We start from the raw sequence: 23,853 nt of genomic DNA, 5'->3' as shown, positions 1-23,853 counted from the left end.
TTTGACATGTGACAGATAAGCTGAGATATGAAAGGTGTGCCAGAAAGAAAGGCAGGCTATTACTGTATGAAATACAGGCGGCTTCAAATAGAGCCACTTAGATAACTCTCTATCATACTGTGCAGGTGTGAAAACCATAGCCAAATAAATGCAATTACATAATGAAGCGTTAAAACAAAGAGGTCATGTTAGGATACAAATGCTTTTTATGGTATAAATCTGTTCGTATTTCCATAACTACTTTCTCCAACTTCCAGTCTCTACATTGTGAATAAAAAAAGCCCTTTTTTTGTCTATGCTTTTTTTTTTTTTTAGACAGGTCATGATATTCTTCTTCTTCTTCAAAAAAAAAATAAAATAAAAAAATAAATGTCTTTTTGTTTGGGAACAACATGAATATTATGAATATTTTTGGGTGAACTACTCCTTTTTACATATCGTTTAAACTTCAGTATGTTAACCACTGCATGATTTTACTTTATATTTACAAGTGCTGTCAAACGATTAATTGCGATTAATCACATTAAAAATAAAAGTTTTTGTTTACATAATATATGTGTATGTGCTGTGTATATTTACTATGTATATATAAATACAACCATGCATGTACATATTTAAGAAAAATATGTTATGTTTATATTTAAATGTATTTATAAATAATATAAATCATACGAATATACATATATGAAATACATGTAAACATTTTCAAAATACTGTATACATGCATGTGTATTTATACATGCATAATAAATATACAGTACGCACACATATATTATGCAAACAATTTTTTTATTTTGAACGCAATTAATCACGATTAATCGTTCGACAGTCTTAATATTTACTGATATTTCACTGAATTTGTTTTAATGTTTTTTGTTTTGTTTTTTTCTTTAATGCCCAAAGAGGCCATGTTAGGATACAAATGCTTTTTATGGTATAGATCTGTTCGTGTTTCCATAACCACTTTCTCCAACTTCCAGTTTCTACTTTGTGAATTGAAAAAAAAAAAAAAGCCTAAGCATGAATGTTTTCCTCTTTCAGTCTGACCAGCTGGAGGCAGAAATACTAGAAAGACACAAGCAGGATCTGCTTAACAACTGTGGGCAGTCTGTCCTGGTAACCAGACTCCATTAGCCACTCATTCTACACTTTGAGTTTGGTGACACCGCGGTGGGGTGATGCAAGGTGCTATATTTGCCTCCCCTGTTTGTGACACAAATGACTCCTACTCACCCCAGCCACCATACAACAACGTCCCATGTGTCCAGCGTAGCCGTGTTAATGTGAAATGTTGTAGTTTCTGTAGGATCGGAGAGGTATAGACAGCTACTCAGGCTACCGGTACCAAAATAGCAGATGACCATTTGCATTTCATCTGTCGCACACTCGACACCAAAGGGTCGCTCAGATATTTGCGCTTCCTGTGTTACAGCTCTGGCCTTGCCGGCAACTATTTCGGTGGGGTGTGTTCGGTTCCTTCTCCTTCAGTCTTTTCAAGCGCTTACTTGAACATGGATTTCTACCATGAGCTTCAGGCTGTGTTCAGCGAAGAGCATTTTTATAGTGTTCTTATATGGAGTAACAGGAAAGTCTGACTTCACTTGGTAGCTTGTGTGAAATTTACCTTTAAGGATTCGTTTGTGTCTTTTTTATAATTTTTTTGTTGAATGGATTTGTCTAAGGATGAACTAAAGAACTTCAAAAAAAGGTAACGGATAAACTTTGACTGATTTTTAATCTCTTCTTGTCAAATTAATGTGGCTCAACACATGTGCTTACTTTCCTGATGAAAGGAAAATTTGAAATTTTCTTAGTGTAAACGATATTTTCCTTTTAATAATAAAAAGCTAAGATCCGTTGAGAGCAGCTGCTCTTTGACGTTTTCATAATTTTATGATGAACAGCCTGTTATTTTGAAGAACTTTCCTTGAGGGCCTTATCACTATACTATAGATCTCCGTTTCACATAAATAAAATAACAGATGTGGGGAAATTACCCCGACTGCAAGTTGATATTGAATTATGGGTGGTGGAAAAATGTTGTGCTGTCCAATTCGTCTTGGCCACTTAATGCATGGCTTTAAATGCTCACAAATATATCTCAAGATTTGTCCTGGGTCAGCATTTGAGCTCTCTTGAGTTACACCAAAATGTCTCATAATGCCATATTGTTGTACTTTTAAGGCACATTCCCATTCCATGACAGGCAGAAGCAGTGATGAGTGCTGGTTAACGGATTTAGGTCAGAGGATAAATATGGGTTAATGAGTTATTCCCGGATCAACCACACAGTGCAGCAGCTGCAATGAAACAACTGAATGATGACTAATTTGTGTTCTCTGTAGTGCAGATAATGCTGGCAAAAATGTTGAGGAAGTTACATTTTTTTTTACATTTTAGGCTTAGAAGTATTTCGTTTTAAAAAGCAGATCTGTTGAACAGGACACACTGAAAAGTAGTTTGCACGGTTTGAAAATCCATTTGTTTTACCAAATGACTTCCAAGGGTTATGCAGGTGGCCTGTGTATGTGAAAGGGCAGAGAGACATCTGCCTTCTTCTAAAAATAGTTGGTGTTTGGCATGGTGTGTCTTTCTTTACTGTACATAGTCACAGGCAGGATTACCAACCACCTCTGAGGTCAAAACAATAAACTGTTTCATCTTAAATATAAAAGTTATATTGATTTTCGACAGTCCAAAACTGATATAATTTCTGTCTTTTTTTTTTGCAGGGAAATCACAATGTAATCTCCAATATGTGGTGTTGACAATGCAAGAAGTGTCAAGCCAGGTCAATTCTGCGTTAGACTGAAGGAATTGGGAATACGTATCCATCATGAGCAACCAAGAGAAGCGCCACAGGACAAGCATGCAGCACCTCCGCTATCTTGATAGCTTTATGGATGAAATAGACCGTGAAGTCATGAGCTTGACGGATCGAGCTTTCAAGAGTCTGTGCATTGGAGACGAAGCAATCTACAATGACTCAGAGTTTTCCCCATCTCTAGTCAGCTGCCACAAGCCAATGGTGGAGGACGTCTCAAAAAAGGCACAGCAGAGCTCAATTTCTGCTGTCAAAAAACTTAATTCTTACCCACTTAATGGAGCGAATGATCCATTGAGTAGATCAAATAAGTCATCCAAAGACTCATCACTTTTTGCAGCGTTTGCAGCCAAAAAGAACGGTGAGAGCAGCAAGATGACGAATGGTGATTCATGGGACAAATCTGCTCTACTCAGCATCCAAAGGGAGCTCTCTGAGTTTTCTTCAGATTATCACAGTTTAACAGCAGAACATCTTTCCCAAGCCAAAAATCATCTCAAATCAGATGAAAAAGGGCCTGCCAAGAAATCAAGCAAGGCTTCAAATCCCCCGGGAAAGTCTTCTAAAAGTAAACAAAGCAAAAACAACAAACTGAGAAAACTGAACTGCATAAACTTTTTCCTCCACAGCGAATTCAGCCCGTTTTTGTCATGGAGGGATTTTAATAAATTCTCCATCGGGCAGGAGCACATTTCAGAGATTGTGTTGAGCAACAGGTCACCGGAATGGTATGACTCACCTCTTTACAAAGAATTAACTGCAGCACATGGACACTATAAATTAAGCGTTCCCCCATCAGAAGTTGAAAAGTGTCCAAAACAAAGTGAGACTCATCCACTTCAACCACAACTTGCTTCTGTACAATCAGCAGCGCCTAAGGTACCCCCAAAACCAGAGAAAGAGTCCGGGCACATCCAGCATAATATTCCTACAAAAGCTCATCCGCTTGTTGCTGAACAGAGATGTAACTCAGAAAGAGTGGAAGCTTGCGTTCCCTGGCGAAAAAGCCAAAGTAGAGCAAAAAGTGCTGCTCCTGTGGGGCATTCCATCAACTCACTGGCCTGCGAAAGAACAAATGCTGGAGAAGGGAGCGCACAGGCATTTAAAAAAGAAGTCAAGACAATAGAGGACCAGACTTCCACTAGTTCAACTCCTTTCAGTATTTCACAGCTGTTGACACCAGTGATACCCTCCAGACATGGGACAGGAACGTCAGAGATACTGCAAACTGTGCTCTCGCCCACTGCCCTGGAGATCCCAGCGCTCGCTGAGAGAGAACTGCATCCGTCGCCTGAGATTAAGAGAGAGGGGTACAAATCCATAGCATCAAGCTTGTTGTTCAATCTCAAGGACAACAGAAAACGGGTTAAGGCCATGTACAGTCCACCTAAGTTTAAAGGTTTGGATGCGATAAATCAAAGTAAAGAGTCTCCCCAGCCTGAAGTGTCAAAAGATGTGCTTGAAATACCAGAGAATTCAGAGGCTAAAACAATTTCACCTGCCCACCACAAAGCCATTATCTCTCCAATGAGTCCCTTGTTGGAAACCGGAGATGCTCAAAGTGGCTCTCCTGCGAATGGTGGAATGCCAGATGACTATTTGGCACTGAGCCTGCTTCAATCTGGAAAATTAAAATCAAACAGGAGCCCTGCAGCTATCAAGGCAAAATACCCATCATTACAACTTTACCGAAAAGCTAGTCCTGAGGAGATCAGAGCAAATGCTCAAGCTGTGGTTGACACCAGCTCTCAGGTTTTCACAGAAAAAGCCAGCAAAGATCATGACACAAAGCATAATTATCCAAGTAAATTGTTGAAAGGTGTAGAGTTGCGAAACAAAAATGATACCTTAGAGTCAACGCTACATGCCAAAAAGCCCACTGAGGGTTTAAATAGTGAAAGGACTATTGAAAACAAATCTGGAAAAAGCCAGAGTGTAAGTTTAACAAAACTGGAAGAACAAGCCATTAGTGATGGTACAAATCAAATTAAGGACAGGTTGAAAACTAGAGGAACAGCCAGTACACAGAAAAGCCCAGTTAAAGAAAAAGAACCCAACTTAAAGGAGGCAGGAACAAAGCATGCATTTTCTGCACAACAGAACAACTACATTAAAAGTCAGAGATTTGTCAAAACAGATGATGATAAACATCACGATGATAGTTCTAATGCAGAAAAACAGCTGATGGATATAAACGATAAACATGTTAATGATGAGTGGTCCAGGCATTCCAAAAATACAAAAGCGAAAGAGATAAGACAAGAGGAGCATAATGAAGGAATATGTAAAAATAAAGGACTAGTTCAAACAACATTGGATAGACCACTATTGAAAGAAAATGTTGAAGAGGTTACCACAGCTAAAGAACAGAGCAGCATTACATCAAAGAATGGTTTGGAAAGTCAAAGAGAGCAAAAAGTAAAAGAAGGAGCTTTCTCAGTGAAAGGAAACACTTCTGCAAAGAGAGCACTGTTTGCAACAACGGAACCGGTGCCAAATAAGACAACTGCACCCTTAAAGAGAGATAATGTTGTTATAGATAAGTATGACTTGGCCAAAATGGCCTTAGAGGAAGTAATTGCTGAACGAGAGCAAAGAAAGCTGAAAAATAATGCACGTGGTTGTGAAAAACCTCAAGATGATCTTGAGTTACCCACCAGTGGAGAGGACCAACTACCTAGCATGCTTATGCTGAATGAAAGGGGGACAAGTGCAAAAGATGGCAAAAATCAGAATACTGTATCTGCTTCTAAAACTAATTGGCAGACTGTGCACACAAAGCCAGAAGACATGGCCAAACATGGTGAAAGTCATGTGCCTGAGGTAAAATTAGCCAGGCCCTGTGAGCAGGAAGCATCTAATGGGGAGTGCCAGCATGTAGAACCTATAAAATATAATGAGAGAGACAGATTGTGCCTAGACCATCAAGAAAGCAACACAAGTGATATCAGCAAGGGTGATAAAATACACCAAAAGAAAGAGTTGATGAATAAAAATAAAAGTCATGCAATGAAATGCACAAAAATGGGAGATAATTTGGAAAGTAGAGGTATTTGTAGTGTGGGACAGTATGAGGGAGAGTTGGGTGTTGACAAAAGGGGTAGTTCCAATAAACCTGAGATACCCCCAAGAAGAGGGAGAAGTAATTCTCAGAGTAATGACAGAGTAGGTGAAAAGACAGAAGGTAATTTGGACTTTAAAAGAGAAGGTGACACTACAGGCAAAACTGAGATAATGGAAAGTAGGGAAATAAGCAAAGTTCAGTCAAGTCAATCAAAGAATCGAGGCCCAGTGAGAGGAAATGTATCAGCTCTGAAAGAGAAGTACAACAAAGAAATTAAGGAGAACCGCAAGGATGTTCAGAAAGGCCTGCCTGTTGAAGGTACATGTTCTGAAAAGTCTATGGAAGATAGACCCAATGAAAAGGCCCCAAAAGACAAAATAAATCACAAATTTGTTCCACCAAAACTCACAGTCAGTGATGCTGAAAGTGGCACTTGTTCTATTATCTACAATGACATGGATTCAGAGAGTGATGGAATGTCCAACAGCTCTTCGAAAGAATCAGAAAGAGGCGAGGGACATTCTAGTAAACAGAGGAAGCACAGTATCACCCAAGACTTCCAAAAGGCTTTAGGTGGTCTCACAAACAACAACAGAAATGAAGGAATGCAAGACAAGGTAAAAACGAATAAGAAGGAAGGTGCTGACAAGCAAAACAAATCCAAAGGTCCAAAAGTCTATGTGAAAGGCTTCTTAAATGGACTTCTTGGACTTTCAAGTTCAGAAAGGGTCAAAACTGTAGACGAACTTGAGGAGGAACTTTCTGAAACACTGTCCTCAGAGTCTTTCAAACCTGATAAAGTCAGAAAGGACAGTATCGCAGTATATGATATCCTTGGACAGTCTCACTCCGTACCCTCGTCAAATGGTAAACCAACACACCACAGCAGTCGCTCTTCAAACTCAAGTGAACCCTCTCTATTGCATGAATCCAAACAGGGGGCACAAGCAGAAGAGTTGTTAAGGAAAGCAGAAGTCTGCAACATGAAAGAAAAAGTAGATGAAAAGGTGAAGGAGAATTTCCAGAAACCCTCAATAGATTCTTGCTCTTTAAGCAACCGTGAAAGTGAGTCAGATGTCTCTGACAGGGTAGTTTCTCCACCGAGTGATGTGGACAAAAGGGGATGGGTGCACAGCTTGATTGAGTCAGCTAGAGACTTAGCACAAATACCACACAGTTATACTTCCTCCAAGGATCAACAAGACAACTGCTTGAATAGATCTGAGAAAGCTGAGGAAGATCTGGACCTCTTCAAAGATCATTCTCAAGTTGAGATGCCTGCTGGATCAGTCAAGAGCCTCCAACCAGCAATGCAGTTCTTGTCCCTTCCGGCGACTCACCTGGTCACAGTCAAGGACGGAAAGCTGTCGGTTGGAAGTGCCTCTGCGTCTGAGGAGGAGGAGCGATGCTCTGCTGTGAGCACTTTATCTGAGGGAATTGATGGCTATGAAACAATTGGAGGGGATATGATAGAGGAGAACATCTTTTGCAATGCACCAACAGAGGATGCAGAGGGATCCAAGGAACCCAGCGAGAGATCTGCTTCAGTCTGCAGTGGAAACGACAGTCAGGGTCAGAACAAGCCGCCTGTTGTACCTCCAAAAACCGAAAAGGCTCTACGCCGAGCCATGAAGCTCACCACACGGAGGATACAAAAAGCTGAAGCTAAATGCAAATCTGAGCGTAAAGGCAGGAGCGGTGACAAAAGCGTCGCTCACAAGGCTGAGAGGAGGCACCACAGCACTGACAAAGTACATGACAGATCAGAACACAGGTCGCTTAGCAGTGACAGAATCAGCAATAAGCAAAGCGAACATCTGGATGACACACTTGAGCACAAAGCTCAAAGAAGCGAGAAGCATGCTAGACGCCATAGTGGTCACAAGAGCCAAAACGTAGAAGAGAATGATCCAAGTAAAACAGTGCCACATGCAACCAAAGGCAAAGATACTGATGACTCAAAGACCCATCGCAGTAAGAAACAACTAGAAGGCACATCAAACCACGGGGATCATTTGGAGAACGGCCAAATAAGTAATGACAGTGACAGACTGGGCCGAAGCAATGAGAAATACTTGCCCAAGAAACTGGAACGTAGGACTCAAAGTCTAGATAGATTCATAAAGAATAAGCACGGAAACCTATCGAGCAGCACTGGGAAAACTGGTGTTGAAGTTCATTCAACAGAAGGCTCACAATACTCTGCTCAAAAAGGATTACCTTTGCGCCACAACAGCATTGAACATACTTATGCACCCGCCACTAATCTTGTAACACAGTCCTTCCCGATCACCCAGAGGAAGCTTTTACAGGACCCTGACTCTGGAGAATACTTTCTGGTGGATATGCCCGTACAGGTCAAAACAAAAACTTTCTTTGACCCGGAAACAAAAAGTTACGTGCAACTTCCAGTTCAATCTCCTGAGGCTGCTGTGCGACAAGCTCCACCATTGGAGGTTATGAACACACCACCACTAATGCTGTATCATGGCTATGTTCCAGTGCCCCTACCATCACAGAAATCTGTTGTCAGGACTGGAGGATCTATGATTCCTCCTGATGACCTGGAAGACTTTGAACCTATCAGGAAACAGATGCAGGAGAACTTTTATAAAACGCATAATGAAGAGGTAAATCCTTACTCTGAGCCTGTGTATATATCACAAGAACATACACCCGAAGAGGAAATTGATAGTGTGAGATGAAAACATCCAGATTGAAGCAGTGGATGTTTGTCCATAGTTTGAATGTGACTGAAATCAGGGATTTGTGTTGTTTCTTTACAGTCTGGTGTGCCATGGGAAAGTGTTTCTAGTATGTATGCTGTTCTTTTTTTATAGTGCACAAGAAGTGGATTGTAAATGTTTAATTCTTATTAAAGTAAGGCCTAGTTATCTTACCGTTAAAAGCACTTGTCTATTTGTAACAGGAAGTTGAGATTTGCCTAATTGAAAGTAGTTTTGCTTTCATAAAAATCAGAAGGAGATTATTTTGATACATCTTATATTTGAGTTTTGGAAGTATTTAGTCCACAGTATTTTTTCACAGCGGAAAAGTATTGTAAAAATGAAGAGTTCAACATAGGTGTTTTATATGCTTATAATGGTATATTTGACAAATGCTGATTGCATTCTGGGTGCATTTTGGAATGAATTAGTATATTTAAATGGATTGTTGCTTCAGAAAAGAACCATTCCAATAAAAGCATCATCAATGAGCAATTGTTCAATTATTTCATTTTGATGATCGCACTACATTTTATCTGAAGAAGAATCACATTTTGTTTAGTCTTGGGAAAGCCAGACGTTATGACTTGCAGCACAAAGTGTAGTCCTCGTTGCAGATTATTCTGACAGATTTAGATAGAAAGAGATTATCTGACTGACACTCTATGGCACCAACCTGTTAACAAAGCAGAAAAAATATAGTTCTGCACATAACATCTTGTAATTAAGTGCCTCAAGCAAAATGCTCCATACCACAAATCTGGAGAACCTTGGAAAATCAGCTCTTCCTCACTTTCGCTCATTGTTTTAACCTAATACTTTGGTGATTTCCATCAGCTTTAGCCATCTTTGTCTGCAAAATGCACTAGACTACGTCCCAATTAGACGTTACAATGCCATTCTGCCTCCATCAAGTGGTGAATAGGAGTTCTGCAAGAGTCTCATGACCTGCTAAAACAATTGTAAAGTTGGGTTGCAACATTATGTAGTATTTGTCATGACATACATTTTTGGATAATGTTTATGTAGTAACATTTTCAAATGCTAAAGGAACTCAGAATGACTCATCAGGGTCAGACAATATGCACGACTTTCTCAGGATGACTTACCTTTAACATAACAAAATGTTGAATTGTCAAATTGGCATGATTAAAAAAAAAAAAAAAAGTAATGTTTTGTAGATTTGTGGTAGCTGAACTCTAAGGGTGGAGCTTCAATATGAAGTTTCCAAGCCTGAAAAGACATCTTCCACTCATGATAGTCTGTTTTATACTTATTAAAGATATTATCATATTTGGTTGCATGAAACATCTTTAATTTGGTTTAGACATACAAATACCCATACAAATATCAACTAATGTTAATACTACCTAAATTTACATTTGAAGTGTGGCACATGTGATCCTTTTAAATAAATGACATTACACATCAACAGATACATTTACATCTCGTCATTCTGTATTTTAATGGCAGCCACAACTGCCAGCAACCATGTCGTCGTACTGTTTCAGAACAACATTTTCCTCATCGTCGAAGTACAGGAGACTTATGGGGTGAAGCGCATCTGGCACACAGCAGGGCTTCCCCGCCTCCTGTGATAGTTTCAGTGCGTTCATGATGGATCTCACAGTAGCGTGATTCGTAGCCCGTAGACCTTCGCCCAGCGGAAACGGACAGGAGCCTGTGCAACTGTACGCGTTATAACCTCTGGGAGATATTATCCACCCTGACCAGCCGATTTTAGTGAAGTCTACGTAGAGGTTTGTTCTCTGGCAAGTAGAGGTTAATGCACGCACACTCCTGCGGTTGCGCATTGTTGACTTCACTAAACTTGCTACAGGCTTGAGGAGTTTAAGGGATGTGGTGATATTTTGTCCTAAAAGAGAGTTAACAATGACATCAAACATAAAATCTGAGTGTGTGTGTGTGTGTGTGTGTGTACTTGTTTATGCTACATTGTGGGGACCAAATGTCCCTTCAAGGATAGTAAAACCTGAAATTTTTTACATTGTTGGGACCGCATGAGGAAAAAAATAAAATAAAAGATGATGTTTATCTGAAAGTGTAACAATGCAAACAGGTTTTCTGTAAGGGGTAGGGGTAGGGTTAGGGATAGAAACTATTGTTTGGTCAGTATAAAGTAATAGAAGTCTATGGAAAGTCCCTATGGTTCACAGACACAAACGTGTGTGTGTGTGTTTAACAGTAATAATTTCAGAAACTATGTACAGTATGCATTATAATAATGATGCATTCAAATATCTATTTTCAACTTTGGGTACTTTTATGTCCCTGGAGTCGATTTTCTTTTTCTTTTTTTTAAATTTAAATTGATTGAACACGTTTTTCTTTTTGTTACATGAAGGTCACATTGTAAATGTCCTTGTAAAATGCCTTTTATTGTATTATTTTATTCTTGTCGCATACCTAATCTTTCAGTCTTAAAATATGAAATATTCCATTTCAACACATTCCCAATGCTATTTAAGATGTAATAGAAATGCATTTGTAAAGTAACACTGAAAATGTTTGTGGATTTTTAAATAAACATAAAAAATAAATGACAGACCTTACCTCTGATGCATGTATGTCCATAAAAAAAAGAGTTTATTTTCTGAAAGCCCACAGGGCCAAAACTGCCCATAGTCTAGAAAACACCCATATATTATACTCATGCCTGGAGAATTTCAGTAAGTTTTAATTACCTGTGTAGAAAGGTGGGTGTTGGTAGTGCTTTCGTCCATCATCTGAATATATAACCAAATATGCATTTGTTTCGTCTGACTGCTCCTTCATCTGAATGCTGGACTCAAACCAGTTACCTGAAGGTAAAGCAGTCACGACCAGGATACCATTATTTGTACCGCTGTTAAGAATCCATTTGGTCACCTGTCAATAATTTAGAGGTTACTGAGACAGCGGCACAAGCAAAGCGATTGCACATTATTTTCTTCGACGCAGTGATATTTTGTCAGTGTTGGGAAGTAATTAGTGTAACTAAATTACGTAATTTAATTACAAGATAAATGTAATCAGTTACAGTTACTGAGAAAAAATGTGTAATTAAATTACAGTTACTTATGAAAATGTTAACACATTTTAAAATGTTAATTAATTATATGTTAATTACAATGGGGGTTGCATTTGATTTATTTATTTTTTTTTACACATACCCACATACAAATTTTACTAATTTCTTTCATAAATTGCATTAACTGCTCTAAAATATGAGACACCAATATTTTTAGGACACAGAATAGGACACATGCTTATTAAATACCTGACATAAGCTTATTAAAAATATCTTTATTATGTATATGCTTTATCTTTTTTTTTTTTAAATGAACTGTTTTTCCAAGCCATCGTTAGATTCCTGTCATAAATATAAAGATTTGATTTCAAAAACAGTATCATAGCTCTTAAACTATTTCTTGTTATGGTTTAAATCTCTATTTAACCTCAGAATGATCTCAAAGTAAGTCTGATTTTGTGGTGGCTGAGCTTTAAAATTAAATTATTATAATCTTACTTCAGATAATGAATTACTATTGGGATAACCCTGCCTGGTTTAAATGTTTGAATGTGATTAACAGTTGAAAACATTAGAAACTTAGAAAAGTAATCTAAAAGTAATCAAATGTAATTGGTTACATTACTTTAAGTAATTGAAATAGTTACACTACTTGTTACATTTTAAATAGGGTAACGTGTAATCTGTAACCTATTACATTTACAAAGTAACCTTCCCCACACTGTATTTTGTTTACCATTTGTGTGATGTTGAAGACCTCCCATCCTTTGGTGTAGACGGGTAATAACCGTGAGCTTATCAAGTTTCCTCGCCACGGTTTAGGTCTGCTGTCCAGCACTTCATACAGGTCAACCTAAAACAACACGTTTTGGAATAATAATAATAATACAATTTTTACATGCAAATTCGCATTGTGTTTACATAAACAGAGTTTCAAAATATTCAGCATCCTGAAAAAGTATATTACAAGTTAGACAGCGAACATATTTTTGCCAGACAGAAATTTGAGGTATTATCCATAGCAAGTGTAGGTCACTCGAGCGCTTTGCTTGAGATGAACATCAACCGCTGAAGCCTTGAGCATTTTCTATTAAAGCTCCCTATAAGCAACACACAACAAGCAAATTTAATTTTATTTTTTCAAACTAGTGGAAAGAAAACATGCAACATATACTTTTAAGTGTGTATTTAATTGCACTTTATCTTGTGTCTGTAGATTGTAATTCCAATAATACATATATTTAAAGAGTTCTCGCATGCCTGATCCTGATTTCTCTCCCATGTTGTCCTCCTCTCCGTAATCTCTCTCCACCTCCTACTCTTCCTCTTCCTTCATTTCTTTCTCTACTCCTTCTCCTCCTCGTCTGTGGTGTTCTTGACCTCTTCCTTCACATCTCTCTGAATCCATTGTTTCAAACCTGAATAGTTTTTCTCAGTCACTTTGGTGCATTTCTCGAATCATCCTTACTGTAATATTTGCAAAGAAGTATGTGCATTTCTCAAAGCAATTTGTACAAATAGCACCACACAATGGATTTCCAGCAAAAGCCTGTAACTTATTCAAACTAGTTCATCTCTCAAAAGTAAGTATTTGTCCATGAACATATCAGTGCCATCAGAATGAAAAGTCCTTGTGTCATTGTTCACAAACAAGATAGTCAAAATGCTTAGTCATGTTGTCAATATACCAGTGCAGTCTGTTAGTGTTACTTGCTGTTAAACTATGGCAACAGTTTGGATGATAGTTACTGTACTGAAATGCAGAAGGCTGCACTTCTTATGTATGCCATATATCCATTTCAAAAGTACAAATTTACACTACTGTATGTGTGATATTGATTGAAAGAGACTGGATCGAATTCACAGTTACACTTTTACTAGTGGTCTGACTTGCACAGAGAACTATAGAATATATTTTGAGCAACATGATATTAGCAACTGATAATGTAGGAAACTGCAGACAATCAGTTGCATGAATGAACCAAAGCAATCACAACTTGTTTAAAAGAATGAGAAACTGCTTTTATGACGTGCACAAGTGACTAGATGATTAGGTTGAGGTTGAACAAGTAGTTTTGAGAATTTCATTTCTGATCTGAGAAATGCACCAAAGATACCCTTTTATCTCCATCGAAGGTTCTGATTGGTGTGTGATACATTTTGACTCCTAGTGTTTCCACTTGGGTAAGTGTGTGCTAATTCAGCTCAAACTGTGCAGACTTGAGTGAACAATATTGAATGCTAGTGCTTTCTAAATGACCACACGGTGCAAGCGCTGAGAAATGCAGGGATTTGTGTGAAGAGTTTTGCAGGAACAGTGCACCAAATCTGACTCATGTGTTAAAGCAGGGAATAGTGTTTATAGTTTAGGGAAATTGGTGTGCTGTTTTAAAAATGGCATTATGGTTTTGAAAAAGCCTGGTTATAGTGTTTTAGCAATAGTGAAAAAAAATAATTAGATAATGTCTCATTTCCATATTTAAACATACATTTTATTTTTATTTTTTTTTAAGTAATATACAGTAATACAATGTTGGCAATTCTTATAGTAGTTCACTTTCAGAACAACAATTTACATAATTTACTCACCCCCTTGTCATCCACGATGTTTATGTCTTTCTTTCTTCAGTCGTAAAGAAATTGTTTTTTGAGGAAAACATTTCAGGAATTTTCTCCATACAATGGACTTCAATGGTGCCCCCTGAGTTTTAACCTCCAAAATGCAGATTAAACGCAGGGTCTTATCTTGCGAAACGATCAGTCATTTTCATAGAAAAATATATTTTTTTAATATACTTTTTAACCACAAAAGCTCGTCTGGCACTAGCGCTGGGATGCACATCTGTGACGCTACGTACTACGGTGGCACCCTAACAGTAGAGTAAGTATCCCGTTTAGTGTGAATACATATAATTAGTGCTGTCAAATGATTAATCGCATCCAAAATAAGTTTTTGTTAACATAATATATGTATGTGTGCTGTGTATAATTATTAAGTATATATAAATACACACACATGCATGTATATATTTCAGAAAAAATGTTTATACATTAAATATAGACAAGTAAATATTTTCAAAATATATACTCTATGTGTGTGTATTTATGTATACATTATAAATATACAAAAAAACACATTATATTATGCAAACAATAACTTTTATTTTGGATGCGAGTAATCCTTTGACAGCACTAACCTACTACGACTATATTTTTTAACTGATTATTCACTGCACGCATCATTTAATTTACAGTCAATGCAGGCTGGTACTTGAATGGATGCTAAAAGGAGAGAGACTAGGAAGAAGAAACAGGAGAGTTCTTCCATCTTGTGTCGTCAGCACCATTAGAGATTCATACCCATCTCCTTCAGGATATTATGAGGGCTTTAGAGAAGCAGAAGATGCTTTTGGTGTATCGTAACAATATAAATTACAGGAGTTTTGTTACTTTAACATTCTGTATCATTTATTTTTGTATTTACATCAACACAGTCAACGTCTTTTGTTGTTGTCTCAAATGTATGTTTATATAAAGGAATAAAAAAATCTGAGGTAACTTCACATATTCACAGTAACACAAGTAAATCTTTAAAGCAATGGTGTATTCTGTAGTAAAACTGTAACAAAAAGAGAAATACAATTAATATATCACATTTTACATTTCGCTATTAGTAATTTTAAAGTAAATTATTTTCCAAATCTTGATAAGCGCTTGGAAATGACCTCGTGCTTGTCAGGCCTTGGTTTAATTAGGGCAATGTTTCAATTCAGAGTCTGTCTGAACTGTTGAGTGGTGGGTTTGTAAATCGCTTTGGCTACCCATTCTTTGGTACGTTTTGGGAAAACAACATTGTACCCATGTACTCCTATTATAAAAACAGAAAAAAACAAAAAACAAACATAATACATCATCTTATACAGTATGTATTGATTGCACATTAAGTACAGAACATTGCCTTTTCCTTATTACCTTTATGAACAAATATATTTTCCCAATCCTGCTTTTTGCGTATTTTTTAAAAAGTACAGTAAGTTGTTTCCCACCAGTAGCAGTTGTGGCATGATGCAGACCAATATTTTCGTTGTGATCAAGGATAGCTAGTTATGTTCTTTAACTTACAGGTGTGTTTGAAAAGAGCCATTTGCCACAAATCATTTAAAAGTCCTTTGTCCAAGACAAGAGTCAGTAGTGAGGAAGGCACGTGAGTCTTTTTCAAGCCATTTTTTTTCCCTTTGCTCTTCAGGACTGAGATCATTGTGTTCACATTTTTTCAGCTTTCCTTCTTCAATCCAACTGTGCACACCTGTTATGTGATAAAGAAGGGACTCCTGTATGAATACCAAAAAATGTAATTATCAAAATAGTTTAACTATAAGCCCTAAAAGATAGATGTTTGTGGTACAGCAACCCCAATATTTTAAACCTTACAAGAACAAACCATACTTAAAAAAATAAGTTAAAAAAATCTAAACCCCAAAAATGTAGATTGCACCCTGTAATGCTGCAGGTACTCAAATGATTAGACACTCTAATATAACATTGGTCCAGTATAAATTATTTTATAAACTATTGTGTCTACATAATGCCCCATTAAACATAATACGAATGTGCATATTTTACAAAATTAAAATGAGTATTAAAATATTAAACGACTTACGTTAGGGTCACCTCCACAAGTTGCACAGGAATAGCGTAAGTGATTACAAATACTTCGTATCCATGGCTGCAGGTCTTGATTGTCCTTATATCTTGACACGGAGAACAGCTTTTTGGAAAATCCTGAAGAAATATATTACAAATGATCAAGCCATGACCACGGAGGGAGAATAGATTGCATACAAAGGTGAATTGTAGTAGGTCACAGCTGATTGTAGATAATTGTTGATACATTGCAACCAAACATTGTATATAGCTAAAGATGAATAAATTAGCTTTCTTCTATACAGCTTTTGGGAGAAATCATGAATATTATCATTACATTTCGATGTAGATATGACTATTATTTTGTTGTGAGACAGTTACCTTTGACAACATGCCATATATTAAATTTGTGGTGGATGTTGGGATATTCCACACGCATATTTTTTCTAATAGATGGCGATCTGTCTATCGTCAGCGCATCAATTTCGATTCCTTCCTCTAGTAGTTTGTTTACACTTCTTTTGAAACCTATTGGTTCCACGGCCACAGAACTAGCAGCTTCAGTAACCTGACAATTAAAACATACGAGACAAACAAGGTGTGTGTTGACATTATTTCATAATTAGGAAGAAACAATGCAAAAATATCCAGTAATGTGTGCAGTTATGAACTTCATTCAAAAATAATTAACATTTACTAAGGTTACTTTTAATTAATAACATACGGGATGTAAACATGTCATGTAAACTGACCTGGACCAACTCAAAGTGCACAATCTTGTCTGTTGTGTCATCCATTAAACTGTACGTGTTATATTTGGCTGAAAATCCTGGGCTGAAAGATCCACAAGTACAAAACATTTCAGTAGTATATTTTTTAAATTGTCCCATAGATAGATAGATAGACAGATAGGTAGATGATATACAGATAGATAGATAGACAGATAGGCAGAAGATAGATAGCTAGATAGATAGATAAATAAATAAATATATAGAAAGGTAGATGGTATATAGATAGATAGATAGATAGATGATATACAGATAGATATATAGACAGATAGGCAGAAGATAGATAGGTAGATTATATAGATAGATAGATAGGTAGACGACATAGATAGATAGATAGATAAATAAATATATAGATAGGTAGATAGATAGATAGATGATATACAGATAGATAGATAGGCAGAAGATAGATAGGAAGAGATATAGATAGATAGATAGACAGACAGACAGATAGATAGATAGATAGACAGATAGGTAGATTATATACAGATAGATAGATAGATAGATAGATAAATGGATAGACGAACGATATACAGATAGATAGATAGACAGATAGGCAGAAGATAGATAGCTAGATAGCTAGATAGATAGATAAATAAATAAATATAGATAGGTAGATGATATACAGATAGATAGATAGATGATATACAGATAGATATATAGACAGATAGGCAGAAGATAGATAGGTAGATTATATAGATAGATAGATAGGTAGACGACATAGATAGATAGATAGATAAATAAATATATAGATAGGTAGATAGATAGATAGATAGATGATATACAGATAGATAGATAGGCAGAAGATAGATAGGAAGAGATATAGATAGATAGATAGACAGACAGACAGACAGACAGACAGATAGATAGATAGATAGATAGACAGATAGGTAGATTATATACAGATAGATAGATAGATAGATAGATAGATAGATAAATGGATAGACGAACGATATACAGATAGATAGATAGACAGATAGGCAGAAGATAGATAGGTAGATAGATAGATAGATAAATAAATACATATATAGAAAGGTAGATGGTATATAGATAGATAGATAGATAGATGATATACAGATAGATATATAGACAGATAGGCAGAATATAGATAGGTAGATATATAGATAGATAGACGACATAGATAGATAGATAGATAGATAAATAAATATATAGATAGGTAGATGATAGATAGATAGATAGATAGATAGATAGATAGATGATATACAGATAGATAGATAGGCAGAAGATAGATAGGAAGAGATATAGATAGATAGATAGATAGATAGACAGACAGACAGACAGACAGATAGATAGATAGACAGATAGGTAGATTATATACAGATAGATAGATAGATAAATGGATAGACGAACGATAGATAGATAGATAGATAGATAGATAGATAGATAGATAGATAGATAGATAGATAGATAGATAGATAAATGGATAGACGAACGATAGATAGAGAGATGCAAGTCATTAATTAATGATTTCTGTTGTTCTTGATATTCTTCATTAATGACAGGGATAAGGTAAGAAGACTGAATGTCATGGTAGGATGATTTCTTTGGCGTTTTAAGGTTGAGCATAGTGGCCCGATCGTTGATGTGTGTAAATGTTGCTCCAGTGGAAAGTGTGCATGCAGAAACAGGGAGGTTATTTGCAGTCATTCCTCTAACATCAGTGCATGAACTCCACTGTCCCTTGTGCTGTTGTCCACATTTCCAGTGAACACGGAGAAGACTTCCCACTGTTGTTTTTCTGGTTTCTGTTATTAGTAAGCCACATTCTTGACATCTCTTGAAAAGCTCCATGATATTGGGCTCGTTTACAATCCATTTGTTTGTTTTCCAAAGCATTTCACGTTCCTCATGTTCTGCGCTTGGGGCTGAAGTTGATATTGAACTGAGTGGCTGGAAACTAATGTCTTTTTTGTCAGATGGAGGACCTGTGGACAACATGCTAATGTCAAGCTCCACATGTTCCTCTGATCGCTCTTCAGTGCGTTCTGAGTTTACCTGGCAGGCTGTGAAATTGCATGGATTACAGTTGGATTACATTATAAATGAATATTAATTAGCAATATGAAATAAGCTGTAGTGGATTTATCACAATTAAACTGTGAAGGAAAGAACTTATAAAAAAAACTAAATATACAGCATTTGTTACTTCTATTTCTGATGGATAACACAACAAGCATAACTTGTTTAATTAATAATTCCACTTGTTTAACTGCTCAGAAATATTGGTACTTACAGACTGGTGGGTGAGTGTATTGGAGAGAAGGCATAATATGCCCCAGATGTGGATGGTTTGGTCCTTTTTTGCTCGGTTTCTGGACTTCTGAGCACTAAACAAAGTCTAGAATGGACATCTGTTAATTGTCTTGGTGTTGACTGTGGAACATTATCCAAAAAAACTCCAGCTGCCTGGACCTCCAGCTGCTTCATTTTGCGTTGCTAGGGACTCTGGGTTTTCATGATACGAATACTAAAGAGTTAACAAAAGAAACATTACAGTTTAATAAGTGTTTACCAGGAAGACTTTAGTAATACACATACACTGACACAAGATAACACAATTAATGTGTAGAATACATATAAAAAAAACACAAACAAACAAAAAAAACATACCTTTTCTTGCTTTAAAAACGTTATGGGCACAGACGACGATTTCAGTAAACGAGGCTTTCCTTGCTCGGAGGGGCGATAATCATCGTCTAAAAAATGATCACTGCACACTCTTTTTTGTTCCAGGGAAAGTAAGGGTGTGTTGATATCCAGGTGAAGAGCGATCAACCACAGCTTCAATCGCTCAGGATTTGTTAAAGGAAATTTGTGAGCGGTCACTTTATCTCCTATCGGACGCAATCTTTTAGGTTTAAAACGATTTTCACATCCAGGGTACACACACGAACGAACCATTTTAAACAAAAAACTGACTCAAAGACATATACATTTGTGTCATTCCATACGCAACAGCTTTGGAGCGATCCTCCTTCTCCACAAACTAGTAAACACTGGGTCTGTAGTTCCGCATACGTCACGCGTGACCTTTCGACGTGCTTACGTAGTACGTAGCGTCGCGGACGCGCATCCCAGCGCTAGTGCAAGACCAGCTTTTGTGGTTAAAAGGTATATATATATATATAAATATTTTTCTAAGAAAAGGACCGATCGTTTCGCAAGATAAGACCCTTCTTCCTCGGCTGGGGCCGTTTAGAGCCATCTGAAGCTGTGTTTAATCTGCATTTTGGAGGTTCAAAATCGGGGGTACCATTGAAGTCCATTGTATGGAGAAAATTCCTGAAATGTTTTCCTCAAAAAACATAATTTCTTTACGACTGAAGAAAGAAAGACATAAATCTTGGATGACAAGGGAGTGAGTAAATTATCTGTAAATTGTTGTTCTGGAAGTGAACTACTCCTTTAATGCAATCAATCAAATTACTAGTGCTGTCAAACGATTAATCGCGATTACAAAATAAAAGTTTTTGTTTGCATAATATATGTGTGTGTTCTGTGTATATTTATCATGTATATATAAATGCACACACATACAGTATATATTTTTGAAAATATTTACATGTCTATATTTATATTCATGTAATTTGTATTATAAATAAATATATTTAATATATAAACATAACATATTTTTCTGAAATATATACATGCATGTGTGTGTATTTATTATATACATAATAGCACACACACACACATATATTATGCAAATAAAAAACTTTTATTTTGTATGCAATTAATCGCGATTAATCATTTGACAGCACTATTTTTTACCTTTTCCCTATTTAGGCTACCTGTGGTGTCTTGCCTTACAAGGAACTGTCACTTTACAATCAGCAGCACAGTGCCTAAATGCTCAACTTACTTTGTACAAATGATGACGTCCCATAAAAGGCTGTTGATGACGAAACCATCGGAATTCTGCTCTGATGACGCGCTCGTCCGGTCTGAATGATGTCAGATTGAAGAAGTGATACGAGCCGCTGGACTGTCCTATCAGAAAACAAACGCCTCTGCATTACATCTAAACGTCCACTGGAACATCTCGCATTTCACCGTTTCAATTTACGCACCTTCGAAACTTCTGACAATATTTCCTTCCAGCACTTTGGTGTTTTTCAGCGTTCCGTTCGAGTCCACGACAGCATCGTACAACTCCGTCATGAACCGAGGCGCCTTCCTGTGCGTCTGAACGCTGCGGGTCAGATCTTTGATCTGGAGTAGTTCATTCCAGTTGCGCATCTTAATTGCATTTCTTATCTTTGGCACATCTGCTGAGGTTGAAATGTCATCGGAGGACACAAGCAACGACCACGCAAAAATCCCGAAGAAATAAATGCTCAGTAACTTCATTTCTGACCGATGTCGAATATTCCCTTGTTGTATGAATTCGCGGCTGCTGCTGAGATGCAGTTGAGATGGACTGCTGAGAAAGTGCATTCAAAGCAACTACAAATTCACACCGAGATTTACACAGGGGTTTGTATGCTCACCCTGCACAGATAAGAGTGAACAGACAGCCTTTCAAGCCAAACACCATGACTAAAGTTAAATAAACTGTCTGCCTCGTATTAATTAATCACACACATGCATCATCAAGGCCACCTTTGAATAGGTGACACTGTGTTTATTCATTCATTCAATTAGTTAGTTAGCAAAAGAAGCACACCTTTTGCAATTTTAGCTAGGCATAATAGCAATCTTTGCCCATGCATTTTCACTTTTATAAATGAATTAATCCATTGATACGTGTGTGTGTGTGTGTCTTGAAGTGTAATGTTAGTATCTATATAGTTTTTTTTTTGTCATTTTTATCAGTTATTGTATTTATATGCACACACACACACACACACACATTTTAGGTGTTATTTCAGTACATCAAGTTAACCTCAATGAAAATGAAAAATGTTGCAAAAAACTAAAAGTTTTAAAAAATATATATATTTTATTATATATTATATTTCAAGCAACATTACCATATTTTTTTATGGTTTTAGTTTACTGAAAATATAAAGAAGTCTATTATACTCACCAAGTCTGCATTTATTTGATCAAAAATATGGTAAAAACAGTAATTTTAACTCTGAAATTAAATGAAATAATTGATATTAATGGCTGCTGAAAATTCAGCTTTGCCATCACAGGAATACATTTCATTTTAAACATATTCAAATGGAAAAAAAGTTATTATAAATTGTAATAATATTTTACAATATTACTGTTTTTATTGTATTTTTGATCAAATAAATGCAGCCTCGGTGAAAATTAGAGACTTCTTTCAAAAACATTCAAAAATGTAATTATCCCAAACGCCAGCCAGTGTAGATATTTAATAGTGGTACACAATATTTTATTTTGGGACTTATTTTGTTGAAATGAGAAGGTGTGTTGGCCCTGGTTCAGAGGTCACAATGACAGCAATGAAGAGACAAATGTTAGAAATTGCTGTTGGTTTTAGCAGGTTGTTGTCTGTTATCTCGGCACAGCCAGATCCTCTCAGAGTGACAGAAGTAAACGCAATGACATGACTATGACGCAAATGGAAATGAAGATTTACTCACTGTTATCCTCGGTGTGTTTGCCCTTCGTGCCTTCATCCATCCGTGTCTGTCTTCAAATGGAATAATCCTCATTTATGTAAAGCCTTTGACGTGTTGGGCACTTTACCTGCCATTCGTTTTTAAAATAAAAGCATTTCAACTTTGACATTAATCACAGACGGTCACTAAGTTATTTAACACAAATGCAGCCTTTCATTTGTTTGTTTTATTCTTTATTTTTGACAAAATCACCCAAAAAAAGTTTTACCTGTACTTTACATAGATAATAATAATAATAATGTTAAACTTAAGAAAAACTGAAATTTTAATAAATAAATACTATTCATATTATCAATAACCGAAGGTTCGTTCCGAAGGTCCTTTTTTGTGTCTCACCCGAGTTAAACAACAGATTTTGGTGAGTATATTTTTCGTTATATACTTTAGTACTTGTATTTATATTTGTGCACAGATCCTGATAATTCAGTCCTACAAATAAAGAATTAAATTTTTTTCTTTAGTTAGCAACACCAGAAAACAAAATTGATTTATACATAATCTCAGGATTTATTGACTCTACATTATTTTTTTGCTCAGTATTTTTTTTACTAGTTTTACAGTACAAATACCTAAACATTCTTACGTAAATCAAAATACCTGTAATTGAGAAGCAAAATTACTTAATGAATTAAGTCTTGCTTTCTTATTTATTGATTTATTTATTTTTCAAAATTAAGTGATTTTATGCATAAAATAAGAAAAATATACCTGTTTAGTACTTAATTCAAAGAGAAAATAAGATTTATTTTTTGTCCTTGTGCCATTGTTAGATATTTGTTATTATTTCAAGTATAAAGTCACTTGATTTAGATTTTAAATTTTATTTAATTTTAGAAAACAAAACTTTAACAGTGACTCGTGTCATTTTGTCATTAAATGTAAATTGTAATCTTTAAATCTTTATTTAAGAATGTTTGGATATTTTAATGAAAAACAAGACTAAAATACTTTAGTTCATTTTTAAAGCTGAAAATCAGTTTGAACCGATCCTAGGGTATAAATTGATTTATTTATTGAATAAATAATTGACACAGTTGTATCTGACGTACAGTAGTATTTTAGTTTTGTCCCAGTGCTCAGGATTCATTGAGAGAATAACTCAATAAACGGTATATAGCATGCTTGGGATAAACTCGCGATCTTTTGTCCTATGATCAACCT

At 36.2% G+C, this 23,853-nt stretch overlaps 4 protein-coding genes across 12 annotated transcripts in view; 1 reads left to right on the top strand and 3 right to left on the bottom strand.

Moving 5' to 3' along the window:
* The window catches only part of vstm4b (V-set and transmembrane domain containing 4b), a 30,059-nt gene extending 28,703 nt beyond the window's left edge, over positions 1 to 1,356 (bottom strand). Inside the window, exon 1 of one of the 2 annotated variants that reach the window (XM_058793162.1) lies at positions 1,234 to 1,356. The gene's annotated coding sequence lies outside the window, so the exon portion shown is untranslated. The remainder of the gene's footprint in view (positions 1 to 1,233) is intronic. The other variant, XM_058793161.1, reaches the window with a different exon arrangement.
* Positions 1 to 9,105, top strand: part of LOC131550773 (uncharacterized) — a 30,972-nt gene extending 21,867 nt beyond the window's left edge. The window contains exons 1-2 of one of the 3 annotated variants that reach the window (XM_058793151.1): positions 1,576 to 1,708; positions 2,733 to 9,105. In XM_058793151.1, the coding sequence (XP_058649134.1) occupies positions 2,837 to 8,593 (5,757 nt within the window). In that variant the 5' untranslated portion in view covers positions 1,576 to 1,708; positions 2,733 to 2,836 and the 3' untranslated portion in view covers positions 8,594 to 9,105. Of the gene's footprint in view, positions 1 to 1,575; positions 1,709 to 1,750; positions 2,639 to 2,732 lie in introns of those variants that run through there. The other 2 variants (XM_058793152.1, XM_058793153.1) reach the window with 2 other exon arrangements.
* Positions 9,106 to 9,253: 148 nt separating this feature from the next.
* Positions 9,254 to 22,888, bottom strand: LOC131550779 (bone morphogenetic protein 2-like). Its single transcript, XM_058793167.1, has 5 exons — positions 21,166 to 22,888; positions 20,958 to 21,085; positions 12,382 to 12,498; positions 11,320 to 11,503; positions 9,254 to 10,490 (listed from the first exon to the last, which is right to left on the bottom strand). The coding sequence occupies exons 1-5, from the start codon at positions 21,530 to 21,532 to the stop codon at positions 10,078 to 10,080; spliced, it is 1,209 nt and encodes a 402-aa protein (XP_058649150.1). The 5' UTR covers positions 21,533 to 22,888; the 3' UTR covers positions 9,254 to 10,077.
* Positions 14,813 to 20,120, bottom strand: LOC131550775 (uncharacterized). 6 transcript variants are annotated; one of them, XM_058793158.1, is made up of 7 exons: positions 19,706 to 20,119; positions 19,329 to 19,562; positions 17,042 to 19,098; positions 16,671 to 16,857; positions 16,306 to 16,427; positions 15,768 to 15,976; positions 14,813 to 15,513 (listed from the first exon to the last, which is right to left on the bottom strand). In XM_058793158.1, the coding sequence occupies exons 2-3, from the start codon at positions 19,360 to 19,362 to the stop codon at positions 17,654 to 17,656; spliced, it is 1,479 nt and encodes a 492-aa protein (XP_058649141.1). In that variant the 5' UTR covers positions 19,363 to 19,562; positions 19,706 to 20,119; the 3' UTR covers positions 14,813 to 15,513; positions 15,768 to 15,976; positions 16,306 to 16,427; positions 16,671 to 16,857; positions 17,042 to 17,653. The 6 variants fall into 6 exon arrangements, with proteins under 6 accessions (XP_058649141.1, XP_058649140.1, XP_058649142.1 ...); XM_058793159.1 differs by having other exon boundaries at positions 14,815 to 15,976; positions 17,042 to 18,469; positions 18,514 to 19,098; positions 19,706 to 20,120; XM_058793156.1 differs by having other exon boundaries at positions 14,815 to 15,513; positions 15,618 to 15,976.
* Positions 22,889 to 23,853: the final 965 nt, after the last annotated feature.

Source organism: Onychostoma macrolepis, chromosome 12 (genome assembly GCF_012432095.1).
Source record: "Onychostoma macrolepis isolate SWU-2019 chromosome 12, ASM1243209v1, whole genome shotgun sequence".
Taxonomy (NCBI): Eukaryota; Metazoa; Chordata; class Actinopteri; order Cypriniformes; family Cyprinidae; genus Onychostoma; species Onychostoma macrolepis.
The sequence above is the reverse complement of the archived record's forward strand: the minus strand, read 5'-3'. Positions and strand labels throughout refer to the sequence as shown.

Coding starts and splice junctions, on each gene's coding strand:
- LOC131550775 (XM_058793158.1), bottom strand. CDS start 19,362: ATGCCTTCTCTCCAATACACTCACCCACCAGTCT. Junction 19,099..19,328: donor ATACACTCACCCACCAGTCT/GTAAGTACCAAT, acceptor GCAATTTCACAG/CCTGCCAGGTAAACTCAGAA.
- LOC131550779 (XM_058793167.1), bottom strand. CDS start 21,532: ATGCACTTTCTCAGCAGTCCATCTCAACTGCATCTCAGCAGCAGCCGC. Junction 21,086..21,165: donor TATTGTCAGAAGTTTCGAAG/GTGCGTAAATTG, acceptor GTTTTCTGATAG/GACAGTCCAGCGGCTCGTAT. Junction 11,504..12,381: donor TCTTCAACATCACACAAATG/GTAAACAAAATA, acceptor AATTATTGACAG/GTGACCAAATGGATTCTTAA.